A 27,870-nucleotide genomic window follows, 5' to 3' on the forward strand; every position below is an offset into this window, starting at 1 on the left:
AGGTGGGGTGCATTCTTGTGATTGGCTAAAACAAGGGAGATATCTGATTGGTTGCAGATCATTCCCTGTTTAAAAAAAGGCATTTGTGTGTCGAGCCAAGTCAAGGGAGTCTCAAAATTCACACACAAATGTAGTGAAGTTCACAGACCGCAAGCAGTTTGTAAATCAAGATATATGTGTGTGTGCATCAGAAATACATTTCTGAATCTTGTCCTGTGCATTTGTGAATCTTGAGTGCATTTGTAAATGTTGTTTGCATTTCTAAATTGTGTGTGTATTTCTGAATTTTGTGTGCATTTGTGAATTTTGTATGCATTTGTGAATCTTCTGTGCTTTTTAAATTTTGTGTGTGCATTTGTGAATTTTGTGTGCATTTGTGTATCCTGTGTGTGTATTTATGAATTATATGTGTGCATGTATGAATCCTATGTGTGCATATGTGACTGTAGTGTGTGCATTTATCTTCATTGAGACTCTTCTGGCTCCATAGTTATACAGTAGAGTCATTCAGTCATGTGCACACTTTTTTCGAAATTAAAATTTATACATAATCTGAATAAATAAGATTTCCATTGATGTATGGTTTATTAGGATTGTCCGGTATTTAGCCAAGATACAACTATTTGAAAATCTGGAATCTGGGGGAGCAAAAAAATCTAAATACTGAGAAGATCGCCTTTGAAGTTGTTCAAATGAATTCTTAGCAATGAATATTACTAATCAAAAAAAAAAGGTTTGATATTTTTACGGTAGGAAATTTACACAATATCTTCATAGAACATGATCTTTACATAATATCGTACTGATTTTTGGCTATTGCTAAAAATATACCCCGGCAACTTAAGACTCACATTTAATGAAGACATGGCCCTGAGTAAATGCTTGTTCTTAAATTAGCAGGGCTCCTTGTCAAGATCATTATTACAAATTTATGCACAACAACTTATCCAATTAAGAGCTGCCCTACAACTTTCAGTTAAGTGTAATTTCTTTTTTAGTTTTACCAATAGACTGCAGTAATCTAGCTGATGTTATTTCACTCTGAAAATAACAGACACACCATTATTACTGACATGCCTCTGATTAAAAATAAAATAAAAAAGCCTTGTCAGTCAGGCAAGATTTGAAACTGCAAATTTAAGCATTTGTAGCATTGTGCTGAATCTGATTACAATCAAATTAAACGATTTTGATGTAAAAAAAAAAAAAAAAAAAAAAAAACAGAGAGAGAGAGAGAGAGAGAGAGAGAAAAAGATTACAATGGAACAAAAAGGTGCCAACTGTGGGTTTTCCTGTGATGTGGTTTAAATGACTTTTTGTTGAAAATTTCTGATTAAAAAGATTCCCAATTTACATTTGATATAAAACTGTTACAGAACATTACTGGTCATTTTTAGAAATGGTTATAGTTTAGTAATAGAAAATTGTGTCATTTTATATTGAAGAATGGCACCAGTCGTGTTATTCCCACCACATCAGTTCATGACTCTGAGGCTGTCTAACCATTTGAGATGTTTGTTCTCAAACCTACAGTATAAACTGTCCCCAGTTTTTTGACTGACAAACTCTGAAAGCAAGCAGTACTTGCAAATGTGAATAAACTCATTATAAGATTATGCTTTTGGTAAATGTGCTGTACTTGTGTGTGACAAACAATCACCCATCCTTCATATACAGAAGAAATTCATTCAAAGGCATCCATTCTACTCTGTTGTTGAATACTTTTCAGTGGTTGATCAAAGAGATCCATCACACTAAATATCCTCTCTACACCATCTACCCTGCGACTCCGACGAAGAGGAAATATGACAAAACCAATAAAGTTTTTAGATTTTAAATTACTAACATAAAATGTTTTTTTTTTTTTGTCACATTGGCAACCATTTTAGTGGCAGTCTGGAGCCCAGATTCAGATAATTTTTTTATGACTGTAAGACAAAGACACATTAGAACAGTCAGCAATTCATAACATCTCACCGTTGCTGCGTGTAACTTTAATGCAAGCACTCTGGATGTGTATAAATGTGTGAAGCAGCAGTAGTGTTAGAAGGGGTAGGGTCCCACGATGATGGTGAGCCTTAGTAAAGAGCTTGAGCGATAGTTCATCACTGTGTGTTGAGTGATCATCTCCAGATCAACGATCAGCTCCTGAGGGCCCTCCAGGGACTTTGTCAAGACCAGCATCGCACCAATGCTGCTGAACCGCTAATGCAATGAACGACAAATACATGGAAATCAGAGATATCCCCCAAAAATCATCAAATTTCCTCAATGATGGTGATTTTAATCAAAATCTACATTATTTGCATGCAGACATGAGGTAGTGGTTGAGCACACTTAAATCCATGTCACATGGAATTGTGTGGTGCATATTTGCAACACACCATTATACAGTAGCTCCAAATAACCAAAGCGACTTGCAAATGAGGACAAATCGAAATCAATTTGTCGAAATCATACTCTAGATTTAATACTGTCACATGGAATTGATGTTGATAGTGTTGAAATTATGCAGCCAAGTGATGATGTCTCAGATCATTATTTAGTTTTGTTCAAACTTCATATAGCCAAAAATTATATAATTATATAATTATACATATAGCCAATAAAATTCTACTTCTTGTTACAAGTATGGAAGAAACATCACTTCTACCACAAAAGACTGCTTTTTAAGTTATCTTCCTGATTTATCCAAATTCCTTAGCATTTCCAAAACCTCAGAACAACTTGATGATGTAACAGAAACTATGGACTCTCTCTTTTTTAGCACTTTATGGTATAATGAGCATACTCGCACCCTAAAGAGAGCAGCCCGAAAAATGGAGCGCAGCTGGAGGAAAACAAAACTAGAGGTATTTCGTATTGCTTGGTGGGAAAGTAACTTATCCTACAGAAAAGCATTAAAAACTTCTAGATTCGATTATCTTTCTTTTCTTTTAGAAGAAAACAAGGTATTTATTCAATACAGTGGCTAAATTAACGAAAAATAAATCCTCAACAACTGTTGACATTTCCTAACACCACAGCAGTAATGACTTTATGAACTACTTCTAGTAGGAACTTCTACCAGGAAGTATGACCATATTAGCCCGGTCCTGTCAACACTGCACTGGCTCCCTATCAAACATTGTATAGATTTTAAAATATTGCTTATTACTTATAAAGCCCTGAATGGTTTTGTACCTCAGTATTTGAAAGAGCTCATTTTCTATTATAATCCTCTACGTCCGCTACGTTCTCAAAGCCCGCAATTTGATAAGACCTAGATTATCAAAATCAACTGCGGGCAGCATATCCTTTTCCTATTTGGGGCCTAAACTCTGGAATAACCTACCTAACATTGTTCGGGAGGCAGACACACTCTTGCAGTTTAAATCTAGATTGAAGACCCATCTCTTTAACCTGGCTTACACATAACATACTAATATGCTCAAATATAATATCCAAAATCCGTTAAAGGATTTTTAGGCTGCATTAATTAGGTAAATCGGAACCAGGGACACTTCCCATAACACCCTATGTACTTGCTACATCATTAGAAGAATGGCATCTACGCTAATATTTGTCTGTTTCTCTCTTATTCCGAGGTCACCGTAGCCACCAGATCCAATCTGTATCCAGATCAGAGGGTCACTGCAGTCACCCGGTGTGACGATCGTGCACCAGAGAGACACAGGGAGATAGAGAGATCCAATTGCAGGTATTTATTCACTAAAGGGTAATCCAATTCGTTGTCAAACACAGCCAAGGTCAAAACCAAAAAGACAGTCCAAAATAAACAAACAAAGGAAAAGAGACAGGAAAGGGAACTCGGAAAACGAGCAGACTCGGAGGACGAGCAGACAGGAAGAATCTCGGGGGATGAGAATGCTGATACACGAAGGGTAAGGACTCCATACAAACAACAGGGAAAGACTGGTATTTATAGGGAGGCTAATGACAATAAATTGACTGCACTTGGTGCAATTAACAGGAGTGCAATTACTGTGAAGACAGAACCAGACTAGAGGAATTCTAGTGCCTACAGTGAAGTGCCTAAGGGGAAGTGAGCCCACTGGTGGACACCCAGGGAAACAGAGACTAGACAGCGTGACATTACCCCCTCCTCCACGGAGCAGCTGCCAGATGCTCCATCCAAACCCAAGGGAAAACCAAACACAAAGAGACCAGGAGGGAGGTGGAGCAGCGAAGGACCAGGGGGAGGGACGGAGGGCCAGGTAAGATGGGGAAAACAGAGACAAGAGGACCAGGTAGAATGGGAAAAAAGAGACAAGATGACCAGGAAAAATGGGGAAACAGAGACAAGAGAAGTGCTACACAGAACAAGGAGTCCAGGAGGGAGGTGGACCGGCGGAGGATCAGGGGGAGGGACAGAGGGCCAGGTCCATAGGAAGAAGACAGACAAAAACAACAAAAAAAAACAACACAAAAACACAAGTCCAAGAAGGACATCACGTGAAGCCCACCAGGGCGGAGCAGAAGACCACCACATCCATGCGGCCGAAGCAGACCCCCCCCCCCCAGGGCGGAGCAGAAGACCACCACATCCGTGCGTCCGAACCAGACGCCCCCTAAGGCGGAGCAGAAGACCACCACATCCGTGTGTCTGAACCAGACGCCCCCCAGGGGGGAGCAGAAGACCACCACAACCGTGTGGTCAGGACGGACACCCCCCAGGGCGGAGCAGAAGACCCCCACAACCATGTGGTCAGGGCAGAAGCCCCCCAGGGCGGAACAGAAGACCACCACGTCCGTGTGGTCGAACCAGACACCCCCAAGGGCGGAACAGAAGACCACCACATCCTTGTGGTTGAGGCAGAAGGCCCCCAGGGTGGAGCAGAAGACCACCACAACCGTGTGGTCGGGACGAAAGCCCCCCAGGGTGGCGCAGAAGACCACTACGTCCGTGTGGTCAAGACCGGAGACCCCCAGGGCGGAGCAGAAGACCACCACAACCATGTGGTCAGGACTGAAGACCCCCAGGGCGGTGCGGAAGACCACCACATCCGTGTGGCTGGACAAACAGGAGGACAAGTCTGGTTGGGAAAGTCTGAAACATAGAACATGAACATGTTAAGGGTAGCCTCCGTGGCCACAATAGGATCATTCGGGTGCTCAGAGAGTTCGACTGAGACGTGACGAGCCTCTGGAAGTTACGCAGAGGCGAGAAGAGACTCTGGTAGTTCAGCAGAGACGTGGAGAGGCTCTGGCAGTTCCACAGAGAAGTGACGAGACTCTGGTAATCCCATGGGGTTTATACAGGATTCCAGAAGATCAATGGTTACTTGACTCTGCTCATGAAGATTATTGGTGACTTGCATTTGTTCATGAAGATCATTGGTGACTTGTATTTGTTCATGAAGATCATTGGTGACTTGTATTTGTTCATCAAGATCAATGGTGACTTGCCTTTGTTCATCAATATCACTGGTGACTTGAATTCTCCCGTGAAGAACCCCGATGACTTGACTCTGTCCTTGAAGATCACCAGTGACTTGACTCTGTCCTTGAAGATCACCAGTGACTTGACTCTGTCCTTGAAGATCACCAGTGACCTGACTTGACTCTGGAAGGTCAATGGTAACTAGTCCCGACTCTGGAAGGTCAACGGTGACAAGCCCTGACTCTGGAAGGTCAATAGTGACTAGCCCTGACTCTGGAGGGTCAATGGTGACTATTCCTGACTCAGGAAGGTCAATGGTGACTAGCTCTGATTCTGTAAGGTCAATGGTGACCAACCCTGACTCTGGAAGGTCGACGCTGACTAACCTTGACTCTGGAAGGTCAACGGTGACTAACCCTGACTCTGGAGGGTCCGCGAGCACCTGACTTGACTCTGGAGGGTCAACTGGAACCTGACTCAACTCTGGGAGGTCAACGGGCATCTGACTTGACTCTGGAAGGTCAACAGGAACTAACCCTGACTCTGGAAGGTCAGTTGAGGCTGTCATCCGGTACAGAGGCGAAGGATAAGCAGCCATCTTGTGCCATAACTCTGGACCGGCAGCCACCTTGGACAGTGGCACTGGGCCGGCGGCCATCTTGGACACTGGTGCTGGGCTGGCGGCCACCTTGTGCTGTGACCATAGACTGTAAAAAAATATGGACGTGGTGTCCGTGACGTCACCCATAGACTTCTCATTAGCGGTTTTGAAGCCTAAAGTGTGTAGAGCGGGCCGTCGCCATCTTGGCAGCGCGTCACCGCGCGACTCTCCCGGATAATCGAAAATGGGCAAAAAGGCGGGAGCTGATTGCTGAAGCCATGCCCACCTAGTGCGATGGCATTGTCAGCAGCGGCAATCCACCTGTCACTCAAGTGGCCACGCCCTTAATTATGCAGAACTTTAAGTCTTAATATAATTTAAACGGATGAGTTTAAAAAAAATTCACCCCCCTCACAGTTGTCATGAAGGGCAAAATTAGCAATATAGACCAAAATAATTTTTTGAACCAGGCTGTAAACATCTTTTTTTCTGCTGTAAAGTTGGCCATTTTAACATGGGGAGTCTATGGGACTGACTCCCTTTTGCAGCCAGCCTCAAGCGGCAAGTTGATGAACTGCAGTTTTAGTCACTTCCTTATTGGCCTCACGAGAGAGAGCGGGAGGTTGCCGCTCGGCTGTGACGCTGGGCTGGTGGCCATCTTGGGCAGTGGTGCTGGGCTGGCGGACATCTTGGGCAGTGGCGCTGGACTGACGACCACCTTGTGCTGTGACGCTGGGCTGGCGGCCATCTTGTGCAGTGGTGCTGGACTGATGACCACCTTGGGCTGTGACGCTGGGCTGGCAGCCATCCTACCAGAAGAGACAGGAGTGGCTGGGGAATCCCACGGAAGCCGATGCTGCAAGTAGCACACAAACTCCCAGAACTCAAATGTGTCCAATTGATCCAGTTCCTTCTGAGGAACCGGGTCATCCAGTCCAGTATTAAAATATTCCTTAAGGGCCGCATTATTGTACCCCATGCCCTCGGCCAGGGACCAGAACACCAGTGCCATGGCACCCACATCATTGCCCTCTTGGCGGAAGGTGGCTAACTTAATGTATTTCGCCCTCCGTTCCACCATACTGGCTGGGGAGGAGACATGAAAGGACATACCACTTGATCTCTTTGATGGAGTCTTTCTGTGATGATCGTGCACCAGAGAGACACAGGGAGATAGACAGATCCAATTGCAGGTATTTATTCACTAAAGGGTAATCCAATTCGTTGTCCAACACAGCCAAGGTCAAAACCAAAAAGACAGTCCAAAATAAACAAACAAAGGAAAAGGGACAGGAAAGGGAACTCAGAGGACGAGCAGACAGGAAGAACCTCGGGGGACGAGAATGCTGATGCACGAAGGGTAAGGACTCCATACAAACAACAGGGAAAGACTGGAATTTATAGGTAGGCTAATGACAATGAAGTGACTGCACCTGGTGCAATTAACAGGAGTCCAATTACTGTGAAGACAGGAGCAAACTAGAGGAATTCTAGTGCCTACGGTGAAGTGCAATAGGGGAAGTGAGCACACTGGTGGACACCCAGGGAAACAGAAACTAGACAGCGTGACACCCGGATCCATTACGTATCCAGACCAGATGGTGGATCAGCACCTAGAAACGACCTCTACTGCCCTGAAAGACAGCGGAGACCAGGACAACTACAGCCCCAGATACATATCCCCTGTAAAGACCTTGTCTCAGAGGACCACCAGGACAAGACCACAGGAAACAGATGTTTCTTCTGCACAATCTGACTTTGCTGCAGCCTGGAATTGAACTACTGGTTTCGTCTGGTCAGAGGAGAATTGGCCCCCCAACTGAGCCTAGTTTCTCCCAGGGTTTTTTTCTCCATTCTGTCACCGATGGAGTTTTGGTTCCTTGCTGCCGTCGCCTCTGGCTTGCTTAGTTGGGGTCACTTCATCTACAGCGATACCGTTAACTTGATTGCAAATAAATGCACAGACACTGTTTAACTGAACAGAGATGACATCACTGAATTCAGTGATGAACTGCCTTTAACTATCATTTTGCATTATTGACACACTGTTTTCCTAATGAATGTTAGACGCAATGTATTTGCTTTAAAGCGCTATATAAATAAAGGTGACTTGACTTGACTTGACAATAGAAGCAATCCAAACTAACAAAAGGGCAACAATATGTAAGCACAAATTTAAGTCTCGGTTAGCCTACGCAGTACATGTAGCAAGGTGTTGGACCCCCTTTTGCCTTCAGATCTGCCTTAATTCTTCATAGCCTAGACTCAACAAGGTGTTGGATACATTCCTCAGAGATTTTGGTCCATGTTGACATGATAGCATTACGCAGATGCTGCAGATTTGTTGGCTGCACATCTATGATGCAAATCTCCCATTCTACCACATTCCTAAGGAGCTCTATTGGATTGAGATCTGGTGACTGTGGAAGCCATTTAAGGTAAGGTTTTGATATATTTACAGTAGGAAATTTACAAAATATCTTCATTGAACATGATCTTTACTTAATATCCTTATGATTTTTGGCATAAAAAAATCGATAATTTTGACCCATACAATGTTTTTTGGCTATTGCTAAAAATATACCCCAGCGACTTAAGACTGGTTTTGTGGTCCAGGGTCATACACACACACGCACACACATACACAAAGAAAAACAAGTAGATAGAATGAAAATATAGAAAGCTAGTTTAAAAAAATAGAGATAAATAGATAAAGTACAATTAAAATAGAATAGAAAGTGGTAGAGTTAGAGGGCCAAATAAAGATGGAACAGATGTTTTTTTTTGTCATTTCTTATAGATGGCTAAGGACTCGGATTGAGTTGGGCAGGTCACTCCACCAGGAGGAAACAGTTAATGAAAAAGTAAGTGAAAGTGATTTTGTGTATCTTTGAGATGGCACAATAATGCGTCATTCACTTGCAGAATGCAATAATGGCATAACTCTGAAGTAATGAATTTAGGTAAAGGGGTGCAGAAAAAATGGTCGTTTTGTAGGCAAACATTAATGCCTTGAACTTTATGCGAGCAGATACTGGTGACAGTGCAAATTGATGAACAGAGGTGTGATGTGTGTTCTTTTTGCCTCATTAAAGATTCATCTTGCAGCAGTATTTTAGATTAATTGTAGAGGTTTAATAGAAGTGGCTGGAAAACCTGGCAAGAGAGCACAGCAATAGTCCAGTATGGATAGAACAAGACCTTGAACAAGTAGTTGTGTAGCATGTTCTTAAAGAAAAGGCCTGATCTTCCTAATGTTGTATAAAGCAAATCTGCAGAACCAGGCAGTTCAATCACATCTCCATGGTATATAGCTTTTTTTTGAAGGAGTTATGGTTGATTAGCCTAATTGGATGGTGACATTTTAAAAAAAGTGATGGGTTTGTTGAAACCACAATAAGTTATGTCTTGGCAAAGTTGAGTTGAAGGTGATGGGCTGTCATCCAAAAAGAAATGTCTGTTAGACATGTTGAGATGTGAGCAGCTATCTTTGGATAATCAGGATGGAATGAGTGGTAGAGTTAAGTGTCATCAGTATAGCAGTGATATGAAAAGCCATGTTTCTGGATGACAGAACCTAGTGATGCCATGTAGACAGAGAAGAGAAGTGGTCCAAGAAATGAGCACTGAAGTACCCCAGTATCTAGATTTTGTGACTTGGACATCTCACCTCTCCAGGATACATTGAAGGATCTATCTGAGAGGTAAGACTCAAACCACTGTAGTGCGATTCCTGAGATGCCATTTTCCAATTGGGTTGACCGGAGAAGCTGATGGGTCACCATATCAAAAGTAGCGGACAGATCCAGCAAGATAAGTATAGAAGATTTGGTCGCCATCCATCGGCTGCTTTTGCCAGTCTTAGGGCTTCAACAACTGAGAGCATGGCAGTCTCAGTCGAATATCTACTTCTGAAGCCAGATTGGTTGCTCTCCAGGAGGTTACTCTGTGTGAGAAATGTAGAGACTTGATTGAACACAACTTGTTCAAGTTTTTTTGCAATGAAAGAATTGGGTTAAGAGTGGGTTTCTTAAGAAATGGGGTTATACGAGCCTGTTTAAATGTTGAGGGAAAAACACCAGTGTGAAGGAACGTGTTAATGATGTGAGTGAGTGCAGGTACAATGGCTGGGGAAATGGCTTGAAGGAGATGAAATGGAATAGGATCAATCTGACAAGTAGTAGGATGATTGGAAAGGATGAGTTTATAGACTCCTGCCTCAGACAGTGGAGAGAAGAATAAAAACAGAGTGTTTGCAGGTAAGATGTGTTTGACAGTTTGTGGTGTGGCAAATTGTGCAGCTGTTAGAGTTGATGGAGCAGAGGGATGAGGAGGACAAAGGAGGGAGGAAAATGTTTTAAAAATCATGCAAGAGTTAGGTGAATAGTTAATTTTGTTGTCATAGTATGTCTTTTTAACAATGGAGACATTAGCAGAGAATGAAGAGAGGAGTAGGGCTGTAGTACTCGAGTCCGGTCTTGGACTCGAGTCCGGACTCGAGACATTTTTCTGTCGTCTCGGACTTGTCTCGGACTCGTTGAATTTGCACTCGGACTTGTCTCGGACTTGCCCATTGGACTCGCCAAGTCTTCTAGTTGGTCTCGACCGAGTCCAGCAAAAAAATAAAATAAAAAATTTCTCCTTCAAAACAAAACCACATTTGCATGATGTCGCGACTGAAAACGTGTGGAAAACGCTAGGAGCGCCGCTCTCTTTATTTCCAAAGCACTCTGTAATCTGCGCTTGCGCTCCAGTGGCGTCTGCTGTTGCTGGGCAACCAACCATCATCCATGATGACGCAGAAGTTTCAGCAAAGAATAAATGGAATTCCAGCACTTAAAATCACTTGCAGTAGCTCTGCTAATAGATTCATTTCCAAAATGGCTATCCTTGTACAACTATGATCATCTGTTTCTCCATCTTGCCTTAGCTTTCAGTATTGTTCCGGGAAAGGATGTGCATGACCAGCGGGGCACTTACTGCGACCTGAAAAGTTTAGATGTTTCTAATTTAATTTTCTACTTGTTAGATTGTGTTTTATTTACGTCTACACCTAGATAGCCTTTTTTTTATCAATAAACGCGTATTAATGTATAGCCTTATGCAACAATTACAAATGTAAATTTTAAAAACTTTATAATTATGACATTACATATTTACATTTTCATGTAACAGCCAGTATTTGTATCTGTAACAATCACAAAATGTTTCCTATCTGCATTCGGATACAACATCGTACAGTTATACTTGATAAGACTGTAATGACTTTTTATATATTTTTTCGTAGTTATCACTGAAAAAGTACGTCGTGTTAAACTAAAATAATTATTAATTTCTAAAATAATATTTATCATGCAAGCAGAGAGATGTCATGACAAACGTGTCATAGTGATCATTTGAACACGACTGAATCCATTCAATGCACACATTCTCATTACGCAGAACACTTTGAGCAAGCCTTAATGTTAATGAACTTCACTAAACAGATGTGTGTGTTCCGCGCAAACCAGCAAAAGGTAAATATGCAAACATGTAGGACAAGTAGACAATGTATCCGTATATAAGCTGATCATTAGCCTACTCTTGAGAGAACTGATTTGGTTTTCGAGAGACTGAGACGCGCAGCGCGGCTGTTTGATTGGTGAGCGCGCTGTGCTTATTCCATTCATTCGTATCATGGTAGCCTAAGCTTTCAATATTTGCCTTTTAAATATATACAAATAATATAACGTGTAGCTATGATGTATTATTATAGGTCAAATTACTCCTGCAACGCTCTGATTTCTGAGAGATGCACAGAGAGGCGACAACAATGCGGTGTTTGATTTGCGATCTTTTCACTCATAAAGTTTACATTCATTCACTTCTGGCGCTGATGCCCTGGCTCACCTGTTATCAAGCAAACACCAGACTGTGTCAGCTTCAGCCGAGTATTCAGGCAGAATTATTCCTTGTCCGTTATTCGTTTTTTAAGCCATAATCCGTGCCATTCCGAATAAGGTATTCAGCTTCAGGCACAACCCTAATTATTACATTACATATTTTATTTTTACATGCAACATAGATAAGGTCATATAGTAACAGCTCCACGCAATATTGTAATTCTAAAGTTCACGTCGTACTTGCAAACACTTTGTATGCATTATGGTTAATGCATGCTGGAGTAGTCGATTGTTTCCGACAGAGCTCGACTAGTCTATGCAAGCACTAGCACAGTCTGACAAAATTTCGCTCTATTTATGTGCGCATGTCCAGTAGAGCCAAACGTATCCATTCTAGCTTTGCTGCGCGCATTTGTCATATCCCGAGCTTTGCGTGTGTCTGTGCACTGTGCCAATTAGGCATAGTCATATACATTTTTGACCACAGATATAATGTCAACAAAAAATAAAGTACATAAAATTTATTTGACCTTACAGTTCCAAACTTTGTTTGTTTATCCAAGTTTAGCTCCCAGGGTCGGACTGGGGGTAAAACCAGTACTCGTTAGCAAGGCCCCAAAGGAAGAGAGGGCCCTTGAAAAGTATGAATCTGAAATATATATTTTTTACCTGGATATTTTCATGGGTGGGGGCCATGGGGGCCCATCAGGACTGCCTATGCATAGGGCCCACGATCTTGTTTAACGCCCCTGTTAGCTTTAACCCTAATTATACACACTTGAACCTAATCAAGCTCTTACTAGACACACTAATCTTCCAGGTGTTTTAAGGCCAGTTGGAGCTAAACTTTTCAGGACATTGGCCATCCAGGATGTAGTTTGGAGACCCCTGTCCTACAGAGTTGTTACTTTGCACATGCTTTGTGATCATTACAAATAATAATGTAAAATGATTTTCTTAGAATAGGAGATATGCTTTCTCTCGCATCACAAACATTATCAGTAGTTAAATATGTGGTCTTGAAGAGGACCCTTTTTTCTTTCATTTGGACTCGGTCTTGGACTTGGACTCGAAACTTTTGGACTTGGACTTGACTTGGACTCGAACCTCTTTGGACTCGGTCTTGACTCGGTCTCGACTAGTCCTGGACTTGGACTTGACTTGGACTCACAAAGCCGGACTTGACTACAGCTCTAGAGAGGAGTGATCAATATACATTTGTAATGTTCTGCCTGAGATTCCCTTGGTTCACCACTGGATGGCTGAATTTCAACCCAGAACACCATTTTGTTTTGTTACTTGTAGTACACCTGTACTGAGTGATTCACCTTTGTTGTCATAAACAGTAAAGTGTGTTCAGCTGAATTCAATTTCTGGTTTGTCTGACGGGTATAAAAAAGGTTAGTATAGCATGGGAGCAGTCGCAGCAGCCCTCCAGTGAAGCCCTCCTCGTGTGAAGAACGAAGAGTGTAAAGACCATTGACTCTACTGTGTGACTCCACTGGGCAGGGACAACGGCAAGGTAAACAAAGCTGATTTCATTACTTCTATTATTAGTTATTCAAAGCTAAATCTCATGACCCTGACAGAGACTTGGATCAAACCAGAGGACACTGCTACACCACTCTCTAATAATTTCTCATTCTTCCAATCCCCCCGTTTGACTGGAAGAAGTTGAGGTACTGGTCTGCTTATCTCTAATGATTGGAAATTTACTCCTTTACCATGCCTTTGGATATCAACAGCTCCTTTGAATCTCGTTCAGTTACTGTTACCTACCCTCTTAAACACAGGTAGGTAACTTTTTTGATGAAATAGATGTGGTGGTCTTAACATTTCCTGAGGATGGTACTCCCCTAGTAGAACTACAGACCAGTTTCCCTTCTTCTTTTCATTGCAAAAACACTTGAACGAGCTGTGTTCAACCAAGTCTCTGCCTTTCTCACACAGAACAACCTCATTGACAGCAACCAATTTGACTTCAGAAGTGGACATTCAACTGAGACTGCCATGCTCTCAGTTGTTGAAGCCCTAAGACTGGCAAAAGCGGAATCCAAATCTTCAATACTTACCTTGCTTGATCTGTCCGCTGCAAACCACCAGATCCTCCTGTCAACCCTACTGGCAAAGGGCATCTCAGGAACCAAACTCCATTGGTTTGAGTCTTACCTATCATATAGGTCCTTCAAAGTATCTTGGAGACGTGAAGTGTCCAAGTTGCAACATCTAACTACTGGGGTGCCTCAGGGCTCAGTTCTTGGACCACTTCTCTTCTCTGTCTACATGGCATCATTAGGTTCTGTCATTCAAAAACATGGCTTTTCATACCACTGCTATGCTGATGACACTCAACTCTACCTCTCATTCCATCCGGATGATCCAACGGTAGCTACTCGCATCTCAGTTTGTCTAACAGACATTTCTTGCTGGATGAAGAACCATCACCTTCAACTCAACCTTGCCAAGACAAAACTGCTTGGGTTTCCAGCAAACGCATTGTTTCATCACAATTTCATCACAATTTCACCATCCAGTTAGGCACATCAAACATAACTCCTTCAAAAACAGAATATGATTGATGAACAGCTAACTTTCTCAGACCACATTGCTAAAACTATCCGGTCTTGCAGATTTGCTTTATTCAACATCAAGAAGATCAGGCCCTTAATTTCGGAACATGCTGCACAACTCCTTTTTCAAGTTCTTGTTCTGCCCAGACTGGAGTATTACAATGCTCTCTTGGCAGCTCTTCCAGCCAGTTCAAACTTTTACAATTAATCCACAACGCGGTAGCAAAAATATTTTTTTAAGGAGCCGAAAAGAATGCACCTCACACTTCTGTTTATCAGTTTGCACTGGCTACCAATAGCTGCGCACATAAATTTCAAGGCTTTGATGTTTGCCTACAAAACCACCACTGGCTCTGCACCCCTTTACCTAAATTCATTACTTCAGACTTATGTGACCTTTAGAAGCTTGCGTTCTGCAAGTGTTACTTGCTTGATTGTACCAACCCAAAGAAGCACAAAGTCACTTTTACAGACTTTTAAATTAAATGTTCCATCCTGGTGGAATGACCTGCCCAACTCAATACGAGCAGCTGAGTCCTCAGCCATCTTCAAGAATCAGCTTTAAACAAATATCTTCCATCTTTATATGACCCTCTAATTTACAATCACTGACTCACTCACTCACTGTTCTAATTCTATTATTAAAAATAAATAAATAATTAGCTTTCTAATATTTTTTGTATTCTATCTGTTTTCTTTTCATTTATTACACAATTAACAAAAGCAACAAAAAAGACCTCTAACACTAGCTTGCTCTATTCTGTTTTCTTTTCATTTATTATACTATTTAAAAGCCCTTGCTACGTGTTCTGTGTCTAAGCTAGCTGAGACTTGTTATAGCACTTGTGTACAGGGGCGTGTCTAGAGCATTTTCAGTGGGGGGGCCATGCTGGGGCACTGCCTCCTAATCACTGACTCACTCACTCACTGTTCTAATTCTATTATTAAAAATAAATAAATAACTAGCTTTCTAATATTTTTTGTATTCTATCTGTTTTCTTTTCATTTATTACACAATTAACAAAAGCAACAAAAAAGACCTCTAACACTAGCTTGCCCTATTCTGTTTTCTTTTTATTTATTATACTATTTAAAAGCCCTTGCTACGTGTTCTGTGTCTAAGCTAGCTGAGACTTGTTATAGCACTTGTGTACAGGGGCGTGTCTAGAGCATTTTCAGTGGGGGGGCCATGCTGGGGCACTGCCTCCTAATGGGGTGGCCGCCAGTGGCCAAAAAAAAAAAAAGCGAAATTCTACAGTGTATTACGTATATCCTATTGATTTTATTATTATTATTAACTTGAATAAGTTACTTATAAACAAATGCAGTAATAAAGCACATTTTTGATTAAGGAATGATTTGAACCCGAAGACTTGTCAGACACGAGGTGAGTTAATCACAGACTGAAGACCCAGGTCAAGAATTAATTAATTAAGTCCAATATCGCGACGAGCGTTGTTTCTCTGAAGACGCTGCACTTCTTTGAATCGCGAACTTCACCAATCACAAGACATCTTATAGGGGGGGCACCTGGGGTGGCCAATCGAATTTCAGGGGGGGCCGGTGCCCTGGCCACCACGTAGACCCGCCCCTGCTTGTGTATCATTGCTCTTTTGTTGACTTTGATTGCTTCCATTGTCCTCATTTGTAAGCTGCTTTGGATAAAAATGTCTGCTAAATGACTAAATGTAAATGTAACCATGTGATAATACATTCAATGTTATTCACTTCACCCATTAATGTTGTGGCTGATCAGTTGTACAGTAGCTAGGAAAGATCAGGGCTGGGCAACATTGGCATTTGAGATCCACTTTTCTACAAGTTTACCTCCAGCCCTGATCAAACTATAGCTTTCTAAATTCCCTGACTTAGTAATCCTTGATAGTGTCTGATTTGTTAACTGCACATTTAATGTTTGACTGTGAAAACAAAACATCTACAATTAAAACAAAACAACAACAGCAGTTTGCATTGACTAGATGAGTGTAAGCCAGCAGATCATTATTTTATGTACTTTGTGAAATGTGCATTTCATTGGGTATTCATAAGATTAATTTATCCTCACTCAATGAAAAAATCCCAAAGAAATCAGTGGACAAAGACCTGTAAGTACTTTTCAATTCATTATTTATTGCTCATTTAATTTTTACTCCTTTACAACAATATGAAAGATGTATCATTGTCTTGTTTTGTATATAAAATGACAGGCTCCCTTATATTACCACAATGTTGGGAAAACAATCAGGGAGGAGCTAATTTCTTATCTAATGTCTAATTTCTTGCCTAATGTGTCAGCAACTGACACAGATAAATTTTTACATTCAGCATGATCAAGACATTTATATTTGATGATGTGATACTGGGGAAAGAAAACTAAATTACCTGCATTTGTGCAATCTGCTACACAAATCAGGTCTTACCTTGCCTAACAAGAAGCTTTATTAAAACTGAATGTGAGAAGAGATAAAGAATTATCTAATTTGTGAACATAAGACTTGACTAACAATTACCACCATGTTCTCTTTGTAATTCAAAACCATAAAATAATAATAATAAGCCACCATTTTAAACATGTTGGCCATTGCCAAAAACATGATTTGTCAAAGAGATATCAAATGAAATTGCTTCATTTTGACAGTTTGAGAAATACACAAATAAAAGGCTTGTTACTCACCCTAAGGAAGAACTCTCCTCCATCATTTCCAGCTTTAATCCTGAAGGTGTAGTGTGCACTGGGGAAGATGTTTGTGGCTTGAATCTGAAAGATATCTGCTGGTACGGTGCGCTCTGAATGAATGCTCATATATTTGTAAACAATAGACTGCGGCAGGCCTCGACACGCACCCGCAGACTGGCAAGAACACCGACTAGGAATGAAAGCAATAATATTACTATTACTCTTAATTTTTTTTCCATGCTTAAGTGTCTCTGGTCAATTTCTGTGATCTTCATCTCTAGGTCTAGTACTAAGATATAAACACAGATCGACTTACTTTTCTGATGTCAGCACGTAAGGCTCCAGACACGGGTTCTGAGGGTAACAGCGATGACCTCCATAATAGTTCCAGCACATCTCATCTTCCCTGCACTCATGGACTGTGTCACACTCATTGATGTCTATGATATCAGAGAAAAGAGTGTGATTAGCAATTTGGCATATCTACTGTATATATGAAAATACAGGCCTTCCAACAGGCCAAACAACTTGCTCCATGCTCCAGGCAAAAATACACACAAAATCGTTTCATGTTGAATATCCCATTTTAGTCAGAAGTACATTGAATTACAAAAGTAATACTGTTACTGGAAATTCAAATGCCAATATACACAACATAAGCTTCATCTGAATAGCTTTCCTTCTGTTTAGAAAAGATAAACAGCCTTTCTGAGGTAACACTTTATTTTTAGTGTTCTTGTTACATGTTACATGTACTCTAGTAATAATGGTAAATCATGCATAATTAAATGTAACTAACCCTAAACCAAACCCTAACCCTATAGTAAGAACATGTTGTTAATTAATTAAACTCAGTGCTTAAATGTATAATTAAACTGCAACAAGGAAAACTTAAAATAAAGTGTAAATCATGTGAGCACTGCATTGTTTCCATTAGCATGTGGTTAGGAATTCCTGGCCAGTCTTGCTCTGATGTGAAATATCTGGGTGTGGACTGATAGAAAGGAGGCCAGGCAATGATGAGTGTTATATTTTATGAAGGAGGAGGCCGATACCTTGACACATTCTTGTTCTCTGCAGCTGATATCCCTCTGGGCAGATGCAGGAATATCCACCGGGGCTGTTAATACACACATACTGGCACATGTAGCTGGAGAATGCGCACTCATCTATGTCTAGACACACAGCAGAACAACCCAAACTCAACAAACAGTGACATTTAAACTGCACAGAGTAAAGACAAATTATCTTTGTCTAAAGCCAGGCTGAAAACAATTCATCTAATGATAAACAATTACTTTTAGGGCTATCCAAACAAAATTTTGACCTCAAACACTTGAATTTGAGATGAAACTTCACAAAATGCAAAAACATTTCAGTGTGATCGATGTTTGGCATGTTTGAGCTAAAGTTGAAGAGTGAATGAGTACCGGTAATCTGAAGTGCTAATTCAAACACCTAATATCACCATATCGCATACATATAAAATGAGTCACAAGTCAAGTAATGAATATGCTCTTTCTGTTAGTATCTGTCTAATCACAATAAGGACTGTTTTTCCATGTTTGTATTGAGTCATTGCACCCTCTTGGCCTAGAAAACACAGCAAACTGAGAAGAGCCAGAGCCCCAGCCCCCATCATGTGCACCTTCTACAGAGGCACCATGGAGAGCATTCTAACGAGCTGCATTACTGTGTGGTATGGCGCCTGCAACGCATCCTATCGGAAGACTCTTCAACGTATTGTGAGAGCAGCTGAGAAGATCATTGGTGTCTCTCTACACTCCCTCCAGGACATTTACGGAACCCGTCTCACCACCAGAGCCCTCTGCATCGCCAGTGATCCCACACACCGTCACACAGTTTCTTCACCCATCACACAGGAGTCTCCAGGCCAGCACCAACAGACTCAAGGACAGCTTCATTCATCAGGCTGTCGAGCTGAACTCCCTCCCGACATTGCCCCACCCCCTCCCCTCTTTTGCCCCAGGCACCACTGAACTCTGAACCCCCTCTCTCCTCTTTTGCTCCCCCACCCTTTATTTATTTATTTTTTCATGCCCTTATTTGTATAGTTGTATTTTATATTTAATCTGTATCTATCTGTATTTTTATGCTCCACTGTAAGTGATATCTGTATGCACCAAGGGTCTGAGAGTAATGCTATTTAAATTCTCTGTATGTATGTGCTGTACATGTGGAAGAATGAACAATAAAGCACACTTGACTTGACTTTACTCTTGGGGACTGATGATTTAAAACTCTGGTGTTCACTCATCTTTATTTCTAACTGAAATAAATTTCAATTAATAAATCAATCAAATTTTGGAAATAAATAATTTTCAAAGTTTTTGCCCCACTTTTGTCAGCTCTCATTTCCATGTCTTAAGCACTGAGCCTGTTTCACTGCTAGAAGCGTGCACAAACTAATACAACCTGGAAAGCAGAAAGTGCACTCAAACCAAACACAGGGACATCCAGCATTAGCACTTACCCACACAAGAGACCGTATCTGATGTAAGTTCATAACCCCGATCACACTGACAGATATATGAGCCCAGGAGGTTGAAACACTGATGTTGGCACGGCTGAGTCAGATCACACTCATTCACATCTAAAACAAAAGCCAAATGCATACACAGTTACTGAATATAGTTATACAGGTAATTTACTTATAGTTATATTCAGCACAATTCCAAGTGTACTATTGCTTTGTAACAATAGTTAAGTTGGTTAATTTAGTTGGTTAGTAGTAACAATTTATTTGGACAGTTAGTTCACATATTTCTTCTCTAACAAAAAAAGGTCACAAAAAAACCTTTGTAACCTTTCATCACTGAAGAATTCCTGATGTGGTTGATCAACGAACATAATTTATTGGTAAAGATCTTCAAGCTTTGATTTAGAGGTTAGATATCAGGCTAATGTTTCACATTCCTTAGTATCCTCAAAACAGCTGAACAATATGGAGTTGCAAATTAAACCTTTGAAAATCCCCCTTAAATCAACACAGAGGGTGGGCACTAAACCCTAGGATTGATTCCAAAGGGTGTCTGTCCTTTTGAAATATGTTGTGCTAACAGATACACCTTTAATTTGAAGCTTCTCTTACTCTTGTCCCCCCTATGAAATCTTTTAAATTCCTGTGTTAAATATTTGAAATCAAATTCTTGGCAGAACTGTTAAACATGGTAATATAAGCTATGCTTTCTTGCCCTTTTATCATACTGACATGTATTTCACTTTATGGTATTAAGAGTTATAATAAGAGTAAAACGGTTATGAGTACTACTCTAATATATAAGAAGATTCCTGTATGTTGCATAATAATGAATCTTCTGTCAACATAACACTTAAAAACACAGACTGCTATTTAATGTTTTAATATTTTTCGGATTAACTCAGACAATCCCCTTCAGCACCTTGCAATTTTTGAATTAATTGGCTCAATGTAATGTGCTACTTAAAAAAGAAAGGGTTGTGCATTAAAATACAGACTATGTTGCTAAGTAAAGGCCTTGACCACCAGAGGGTGAGAGCAAATACAAAACAGAAGTTTATAGAGCTATTGCAGGTCATCTTGAATCCCATTGAACACACACATTTGTCCAAAGCTGTGCAGACAGGAAGGCAGGTAAGGTCTTTGACTCACCTACACAGCTGTGGTTGTTGCTGGCGAGCTGGTAGCCATCTTTACACTCACAGTAATAAGAGCCAGCAGTGTTCACACAACTGTGCATGCAGTAGTGTGATAGCATACACTCATTTCTATCTGTAAAGAGGTTTACAGACACAGTGTTTGAATAAACTTACTTAGAATTCTTAACACATTTACAGGGTGATAGAAAAACTTTTTTTTCCATAGATGAATATTATTTTCTTTTTAGACCAAGTCTGAAGGGGAATTCTCAAACCCACAACCTTAGGGTTAGGAGTCAAATGCTCTAACCACTAAGACATGACTTCCCCTAAGCACTATTGTTACCCAACACTAATTATGGGTTAATAATATTTCCAGCAAATGTGTCTATTATTTAAGAAAAAAATTATACTAATTTAATTTCAGTGCAACACTGAGAATATTGTGAATTAAAACCAATTATCAGTATTAGGATATTATTAGCATATTATTTACATGAAATATAAGTGTAATATTGTTTTACAGAAGACATTAGAAAAGTAACTGAAAGTGCCCCCTCCCAAATAAAGTTCCCCCTAGACCAGTTCAAAATACCTCCAGTTTAACCAGCAACAATATTGACCAGAAAGAGCACACCGGCTGACAAGTTTAACCAGATACGTTTTGTTTCCTAGAACAGCCCAAAACAGTACTAACCAGTACTTACCAGAATGAATATATATTCTTATTATAGGATTGTATGTATTGTATATATTTACGCTTTGATGAGTAGATTGCAGTGTGAACTCACCCACACACTGTTCTCCATGTTTCTGGTATCCAGGATGACACTGACAGGTGTAGGAGCCTCTGGTGTTATAGCAGAGCTGGTCTGCATTGCATGTGTGTAGGCCTTTAGAGCATTCATCTACATCTGCCCAAACACACAATCACACAGTCTGATCAGTGCACATCATAACATTAAATTGTATTTTATTAAAGCCAGAAATTCAAACGTAGTTAAGGGGAATGGGTCACTGACAAGTATCATGAAAATAGTTAACATGAAAAGCGGAACATTCAATTGGTAATCATTCCACATAGAACCCAAAGCACAAAGTGCAGCTACAGACTGCTGGATTAAACCAGATTTACTGGATGGAAAGTACGTTTTAGGTTTCTTGTCACTGCATAATGAATCAATGATTGAGACCTGGTCCAGAAGCAAGTCCATTATGGCAGCTCCGATAGTGGGGGTCACAGATGGAGCATGGCTTTGGCACTTCTCGGCTCTCTCTCTATATAGATATGGAGATATGGAGGACTCACCACCTATATCCCCTGCTTATGAGGAGCTGGTGGAGGTTGTGACTAAGCTAAACATCAAAAGACCAGCAGGAGAAAAGGTAAGTTTGGCACAAAAGCTAGTTATGACTGCCGTCAGGCCACCGACTTGTATCTCTGGCCCACCAAGGAGACATCCTGAGTCATCGGCTGCTCCATGTCAGTACTTGTGTGCATGAAGAGACACTTTGGCTCCTGCCAGGGGGCAGCAACCAGCCATCTACATACAGCTACTCATACAGGCAGCAGCAATCTCTTTCAGGGCATCAAGATCAGTTCCCAAGATACACCAGACGTCAGCCTCGAAAGACATTTTTGGCAGCCTGAAAACTTCTGCCAAATATGTCTCAGTGGGTCCTGCATACAATAGAAAAGGGGATACAGAATCCAGTTTGATTCTAGACAATCAAAATGTGATGTAATGTTGTCAATGGTGGCCCCCAAGCAAGCTTGGATAATGGAACAGGAAGTTCAATCCCTTCTTCTGCTAGTGATTCTGTTTTCTACAGTTGGTATTTCATTATTACAAAGAAAGATGGAAGTGTTGCATCCCATGATAAATCTACGTTGGTTAAACCATACTCTGAGAAGATACAGGTTCAAAAGTTTGTACCATCCCTTTCATTGTGAACCATGCACAATAATAAAAATGATAAATGTGATGCACGGTTGCCTTGGTTCCTTGGTGATGAGGAAGAAAGTCTCTATCCCAGGGACCTGTGCTGGGGGCTTGTGTCACTGCAAGATGCCAATGACAGACACTTCCCTTTCCTTTCTGTGGAAACTCCAAGATGTTGAAATTAATTAAAATTACAGCCGGGTGGAAGTAGATCTCCTCACATTTGTGGGTCTGGCCCCTAAGAGGGATCAGCTCCTGAACCATCTTAAAAGCTAGAGCTCCTGCCATGAGGGAATCATACTCCCTCCAAGAAGATGGTTTTCACCTCATGGTGCAGGGAATTGGACCCAGTTACCTGCCTAGTGGCTTCAGTACTAGAGTTCATTCAGAACTGTTTCTCTGTGGGTCTATCCACTTCCATTCTTAAGGTCTATGTGGTGGTCCTTTTTGAAGCCCTGTTATGCAATGGGTTTTTGGGGAGACACCATTTGATAACTCTGTTCCTTTGTAGCACTTGTAGGATAATGCCTAACAGTAATGGTAAAGTCCCTAGGTTCTGTCGATGGGGTTGATCTGGTCCTAAACCATGGACAATTCAAAATCACCATCTCTGATTTTACAGGCCAAGAGAGGCATTTATTTACTGTGCCCTGTCAGGGCTCTTGATACTTATATATTCAAACATCTCAGTGGAGGTAAACTGACATGTCACTGGTATGTTTCAGGACCCCCAAGAAGGGGTCGATAGCCTCTAAAGAAAACATTAGCAAATATATTGTGAAAGAGATATCTAGTGCTTATGAGGCATGGCTCTAGCATTAAGGGCTCATTCTACTAGAAGTGTGACAGCTTCAAAAGCTTTACTTCTTGGGGGTGCCCCTCCAGGAGATCTGTGAAGCTGTGGGATGGTCTTCCACATGTTTATGAGGTTTTATAGTCTTGACCTCCCTTCTACAGCAGGCTCTCTACTGCTTTTGTCCTCAGTTGTGCAAGGCAGTTTCATAACTGGTTAGGCATTTCACAGTATTTATTTTTTATTTTTTTACCTTTACAAGGGCATAATTATAATAATAATACACTATATGGCTGTTATCTATCACATGAAATAATAACAAGAAAATATTTTCACTGCAGAGGGGGCAGAGAAGCTGTATCTTCGGTGGAATTTATTTGAGATGCATTTACACTGGTGGCAGATGGACTATTCTGACCATGTTTTTGACACTTTCCTGAACCCTTGACACTGTTATTTATTTGGCAGTCTATGGGACAAGCCTGCCAGTTTTTATCCAAAAATATCTTAAATTGTGTTCTGAAGATGAACAGAGCTTGTACAGTTTTAGAACGACATGGGGGTAAGTGAATAATGGCAAAATTTCCATTTGCCGATTGAGTATCCCTTTAATGATTATCTACAGTTTTGTTATGGAAATACCAGACTCAGGGACAGGATTAGCGGAAAATACACACAGGGATTTATTAACTGAGAGAATTAATGAGTAGGAATGGATAAGTATTAATGGAGCAATGAAATACTAGAGAATTAAGAGATTTAATGGAGCATGAAGAGGCTTTTGGAGTTCACACACTTTACCGGGATGAAGACTCAGAAGAGTAGACATGCAATGGAGAACATTGGAGACACAGGGGAAATGCTGGCAGTAATCGCATGAGAGAATCACAGAAGGTAAGTGGTCCTTCCATGAACTAGAAGACCAGACAATGATCAGGGTAACAGCCTTCGCACCACTTCAGGACTTCTCCTGTTTTCCAGGATTGCACTGGGTTGTGTTTAATTTACCATGAATGCCCTGGGAATGTCCTGGGATGATGCAAATGGTGAGTCGCTCCGTAACGTGGAAATCCAGGGATCCTTGTTGGAGTTGGCTAAGCCGGAGCTTGATGGGTCCCACATGGAAACACACATGACAGAAGCTGAGCAGTCTTCCTGTTACAGACTGGACTTCTTTTGAGCTGGAGTTGATGGCAGAGCTCCCCCGAGATAAAGCTGCCAGCTGATCCAGAGTTGAGGAGGGAGAGTACTGAAATAAAGATATCACGAGCAGTAAGGGTGACCTCAGTGATGAGTGGAGATGCATGAGAATTAAGAGTATGGATGAAACTCACCACAGGTTAAGGAGGACGGATAGGGCAAACAGAGATGATATGCTATCATACTCTGCAGAACATACAAAGACCCTGGACCAGCCACCGTTGCCGCTAAGCAGAGGATAAATGAGCATTGTCCACAACCATGGGCTCTGTACCTGGTTCTGGAGAGCTGGCATTCTTTGGCTGTTTATAGGAGGAGGACTGTTGGCCCTGTTGGTCTTCCATACACACGGATGGAGAGTTGAAGGAAGCACTAGAGACTGATGGAATCATTGTAGGCAGAGAAATGCAGCAGCAACTTGGGTTGAGGAGTGAGCACTCATTCTACCCACCAGCGGCTGCCAGAGTGCAAAATTACATTTTTACTTGTTTTAAGTGATACAATTGCTCACTCACTCATGATTCACTAAGTGGTCTTCCAAACACTTCTCGGAAATAAGCTACAAAGCTGCTGAATGGCTGGGTGACTGGGCCATCCTTGTTCCAAATGGTTTCCGTGCACTGGAGCACTTGCCCTAATAAGAGAGATGACAAAGGAGATCTTGGATTTCTCAGTGGGAAATTGGTGCAGCTGCATCTTGAGGGCCAGTGAGAATTGTAGAGAAAAAAATCTGTTGCAGCCTTCTTCCAAACCGAAGTAGAGCACCAGGTTGGCCATAGGACTGACTACACAAACAGTTGCTGTAGGAGTGACTGGTGTGGTGATCAATGTTCTTGTGGATGCGAAGGCCAATCACAGCGAATCCACAATATCCTGAAATTGGTCCGTGGAACTCATGCTGCTGTGTTTGTTCTGGTCTTCTGTTATGGAAATACCAGACTCAGAGACAGACTTAGCAGGCTATAGACACAGTGATTTTATTAACAGAGAAAATGGGTGAGTAGCAATGGGTAAGTAATAAAGTAATATTGGACCAATGCAATACTGGAGAATGAAGAGGTTTACTGTCTTTGCATGTGAATTAGCTGGAGTACAGACAATTCTCAGGGATGAAGACTTGGAAGAGTAGACACACAATAGAGGACATTGGGGACAGGGGCAATGCTAGAGGTAATCACAGGAGGTAAGTAGGCAGGTTCAAGAAGTGTGTTATTTTATACAGGAGTTGATGAGGCTGCTGAAGAGGTGGATGTGCGGGTGATTGTGAACGGAACAAGTGAGTGGCGGAGGAGTCTGGTGACACTGTGACAAGTTAGTAAAAAATATATATAAATAAGAGGGCTGCCCTTTTTTCAACTGAGTACATGCCACCCAAAATGTCTCTGCAGGGCCCTGAATATTAATTTGCATATATAAACTCTATTTATATAAATTTGCCTTTACTGGAATTATAATTTTATTTTATGGATTTCCTGTTATCTGACTCAAAGTATTTAAAAAAAAAAAAAAATTTTGAACCATTTCAAACTAAATCAGAAAATTTTGCAAAAAAACTGCATTGTTTGCAGAAAATCAATCATTGAAGAAAAAAAAAGAGTTCTCCTACCCAGCCCACAAGTGAGACTAATGCTCCCACATATACTGCTGTTGTGTTAAGAACAATGGCTTACCTTGGCAGTAGTTTTGCTCATCCAGTGTAAAACCCAGCAAGCACTGTGCGGCTCCAGCTGCTACTCCTCTATGGTTTGACTGGGTGCGAGTTTGGGGGGTCTGTGGGTTAGTGGGGTTCAGCGGGTTAAGGGGGGTTTGGGGAATGGTGTCTATGGGCTGGGATGATTCATCTCCATTAGTGACAAAAATCTGGGCATTCTGAGGGAGGCAGAGGTAGCCGCCATAGTGATTTATGCACTTCATGCCTCCTTTGCAGGCATCAGAGACAAGGGCACACTCATCAATATCTGTTCATGAACATGGAGAGAAAACTGGCATTAGGCTTTAGAATCATTTTTCAGAGACATTAAAATAGGCAAAAGACAACTGTTGACCATAAAAGGCCAGAGAGAGAATATTGTATCAACCACATTATTTTATTACCTTTGCATACCTCTTTAATGGGATCATATTCATAGCCTTCTGTGCACTGCTGTGAGGAAAACAAATAAATCACTGTATAAGAGCATTTTATCTGACAAATTAAAATATATATGAGCTGCAATAACAAAATTCTATACTCATTAATATGTGTTATTTATATTTATTATGTACTGTAAATACACTTGCCGTATATGATACAGTCTCTTCTGCCTCTTGAGAAACAGCACTGGCAGCAATTGTCATTACCAGGTAGATTTCCAACATCATGATGGTTCTGCATGGGTTAACAAATCAAAACAACAACATAACACCTGAAGTTACATCACTGCTGTACTTGTGAGAACATTTTAATCTGCTTTCATTGGCTCAACTCCAGTCAGAGCTCATGCAGTTCGCATACCTCTCTAGAAATGTCTTTTAGTGCTACAGAAAATGCATCTATTTAAAAAGCTATTACAAGCAGCCATCAAACACTTAGAACAATGTGTTTAATTAAAACCAGCAGCCTAAAGTTAAATACTTTACATTAATACACAGTAACACAGAAAAAACAACATGTGATCTGTTATTGCACAGGGTCTGTTTCATGATTTCATGATTTAATAACACTTACTTCTATTAAATTATGTTCTAAAACACAATGTTTGTGCAAAATAAAATGAATATCACAACTCATATAATACTTAAGATTCATGCACTGTAGAGTATGATATACTAGACAACATACTATAAAACCCGTCTCACCTGCTGTAAGAAGAGTCAGGAGTTTGGAGCTCAGTCCTGTGGATGGTGAGGGTTTGATGTGAGTATGGGAATGTCAGTGATGTTTGAGGAACACTTCATGACGCCATCATCGCTGCAGGAATGTGGGAGCGGTGAACAGGTTGTTTCCCGCTGCATGAGTTTGATGTGTTTGTTTGGTGGGCTCTGGGAAGGGCAGGATGTGGCTCCCCCCACAGGTTCCTTAATAAACTCACTGATGCCAGGCATTGTGCTTCTATTCTAATAAGCCAGGGTTTAATGTCAGTGTCATATTGTCCATACTGTTTTACAGTTTTAATGCATTAGTCGTAAATGCCCTCTATCTG

The 27,870-nt window shown here is 41.0% G+C and overlaps 1 protein-coding gene across 4 annotated transcripts; it reads right to left on the reverse strand.

Annotated features, from left to right (window-relative positions):
- Positions 1–1,206: 1,206 nt before the first annotated feature.
- On the reverse strand, positions 1,207–27,671 carry efemp1 (EGF containing fibulin extracellular matrix protein 1). Of its 4 annotated transcripts, none has more exons than XM_052613783.1 (11): positions 27,527–27,671; positions 26,969–27,056; positions 26,783–26,828; positions 26,359–26,646; positions 21,544–21,666; positions 20,766–20,885; positions 19,608–19,727; positions 18,169–18,288; positions 17,430–17,553; positions 17,111–17,303; positions 1,207–2,205 (listed from the first exon to the last, which is right to left on the reverse strand). In XM_052613783.1, the coding sequence occupies exons 2-11, from the start codon at positions 27,047–27,049 to the stop codon at positions 2,044–2,046; spliced, it is 1,377 nt and encodes a 458-aa protein (XP_052469743.1). In that variant the 5' UTR covers positions 27,050–27,056; positions 27,527–27,671; the 3' UTR covers positions 1,207–2,043. The 4 variants fall into 4 exon arrangements, with proteins under 4 accessions (XP_052469743.1, XP_052469742.1, XP_052469744.1 ...); XM_052613782.1 differs by having other exon boundaries at positions 26,783–26,831; XM_052613784.1 differs by lacking the exon at positions 27,527–27,671 and having other exon boundaries at positions 26,793–26,831; positions 26,969–27,047.
- Between the last annotated feature and the right edge of the window lie 199 nt (positions 27,672–27,870).

This window comes from Carassius gibelio, chromosome A13, assembly GCF_023724105.1.
Source record: "Carassius gibelio isolate Cgi1373 ecotype wild population from Czech Republic chromosome A13, carGib1.2-hapl.c, whole genome shotgun sequence".
Taxonomy (NCBI): Eukaryota; Metazoa; Chordata; class Actinopteri; order Cypriniformes; family Cyprinidae; genus Carassius; species Carassius gibelio.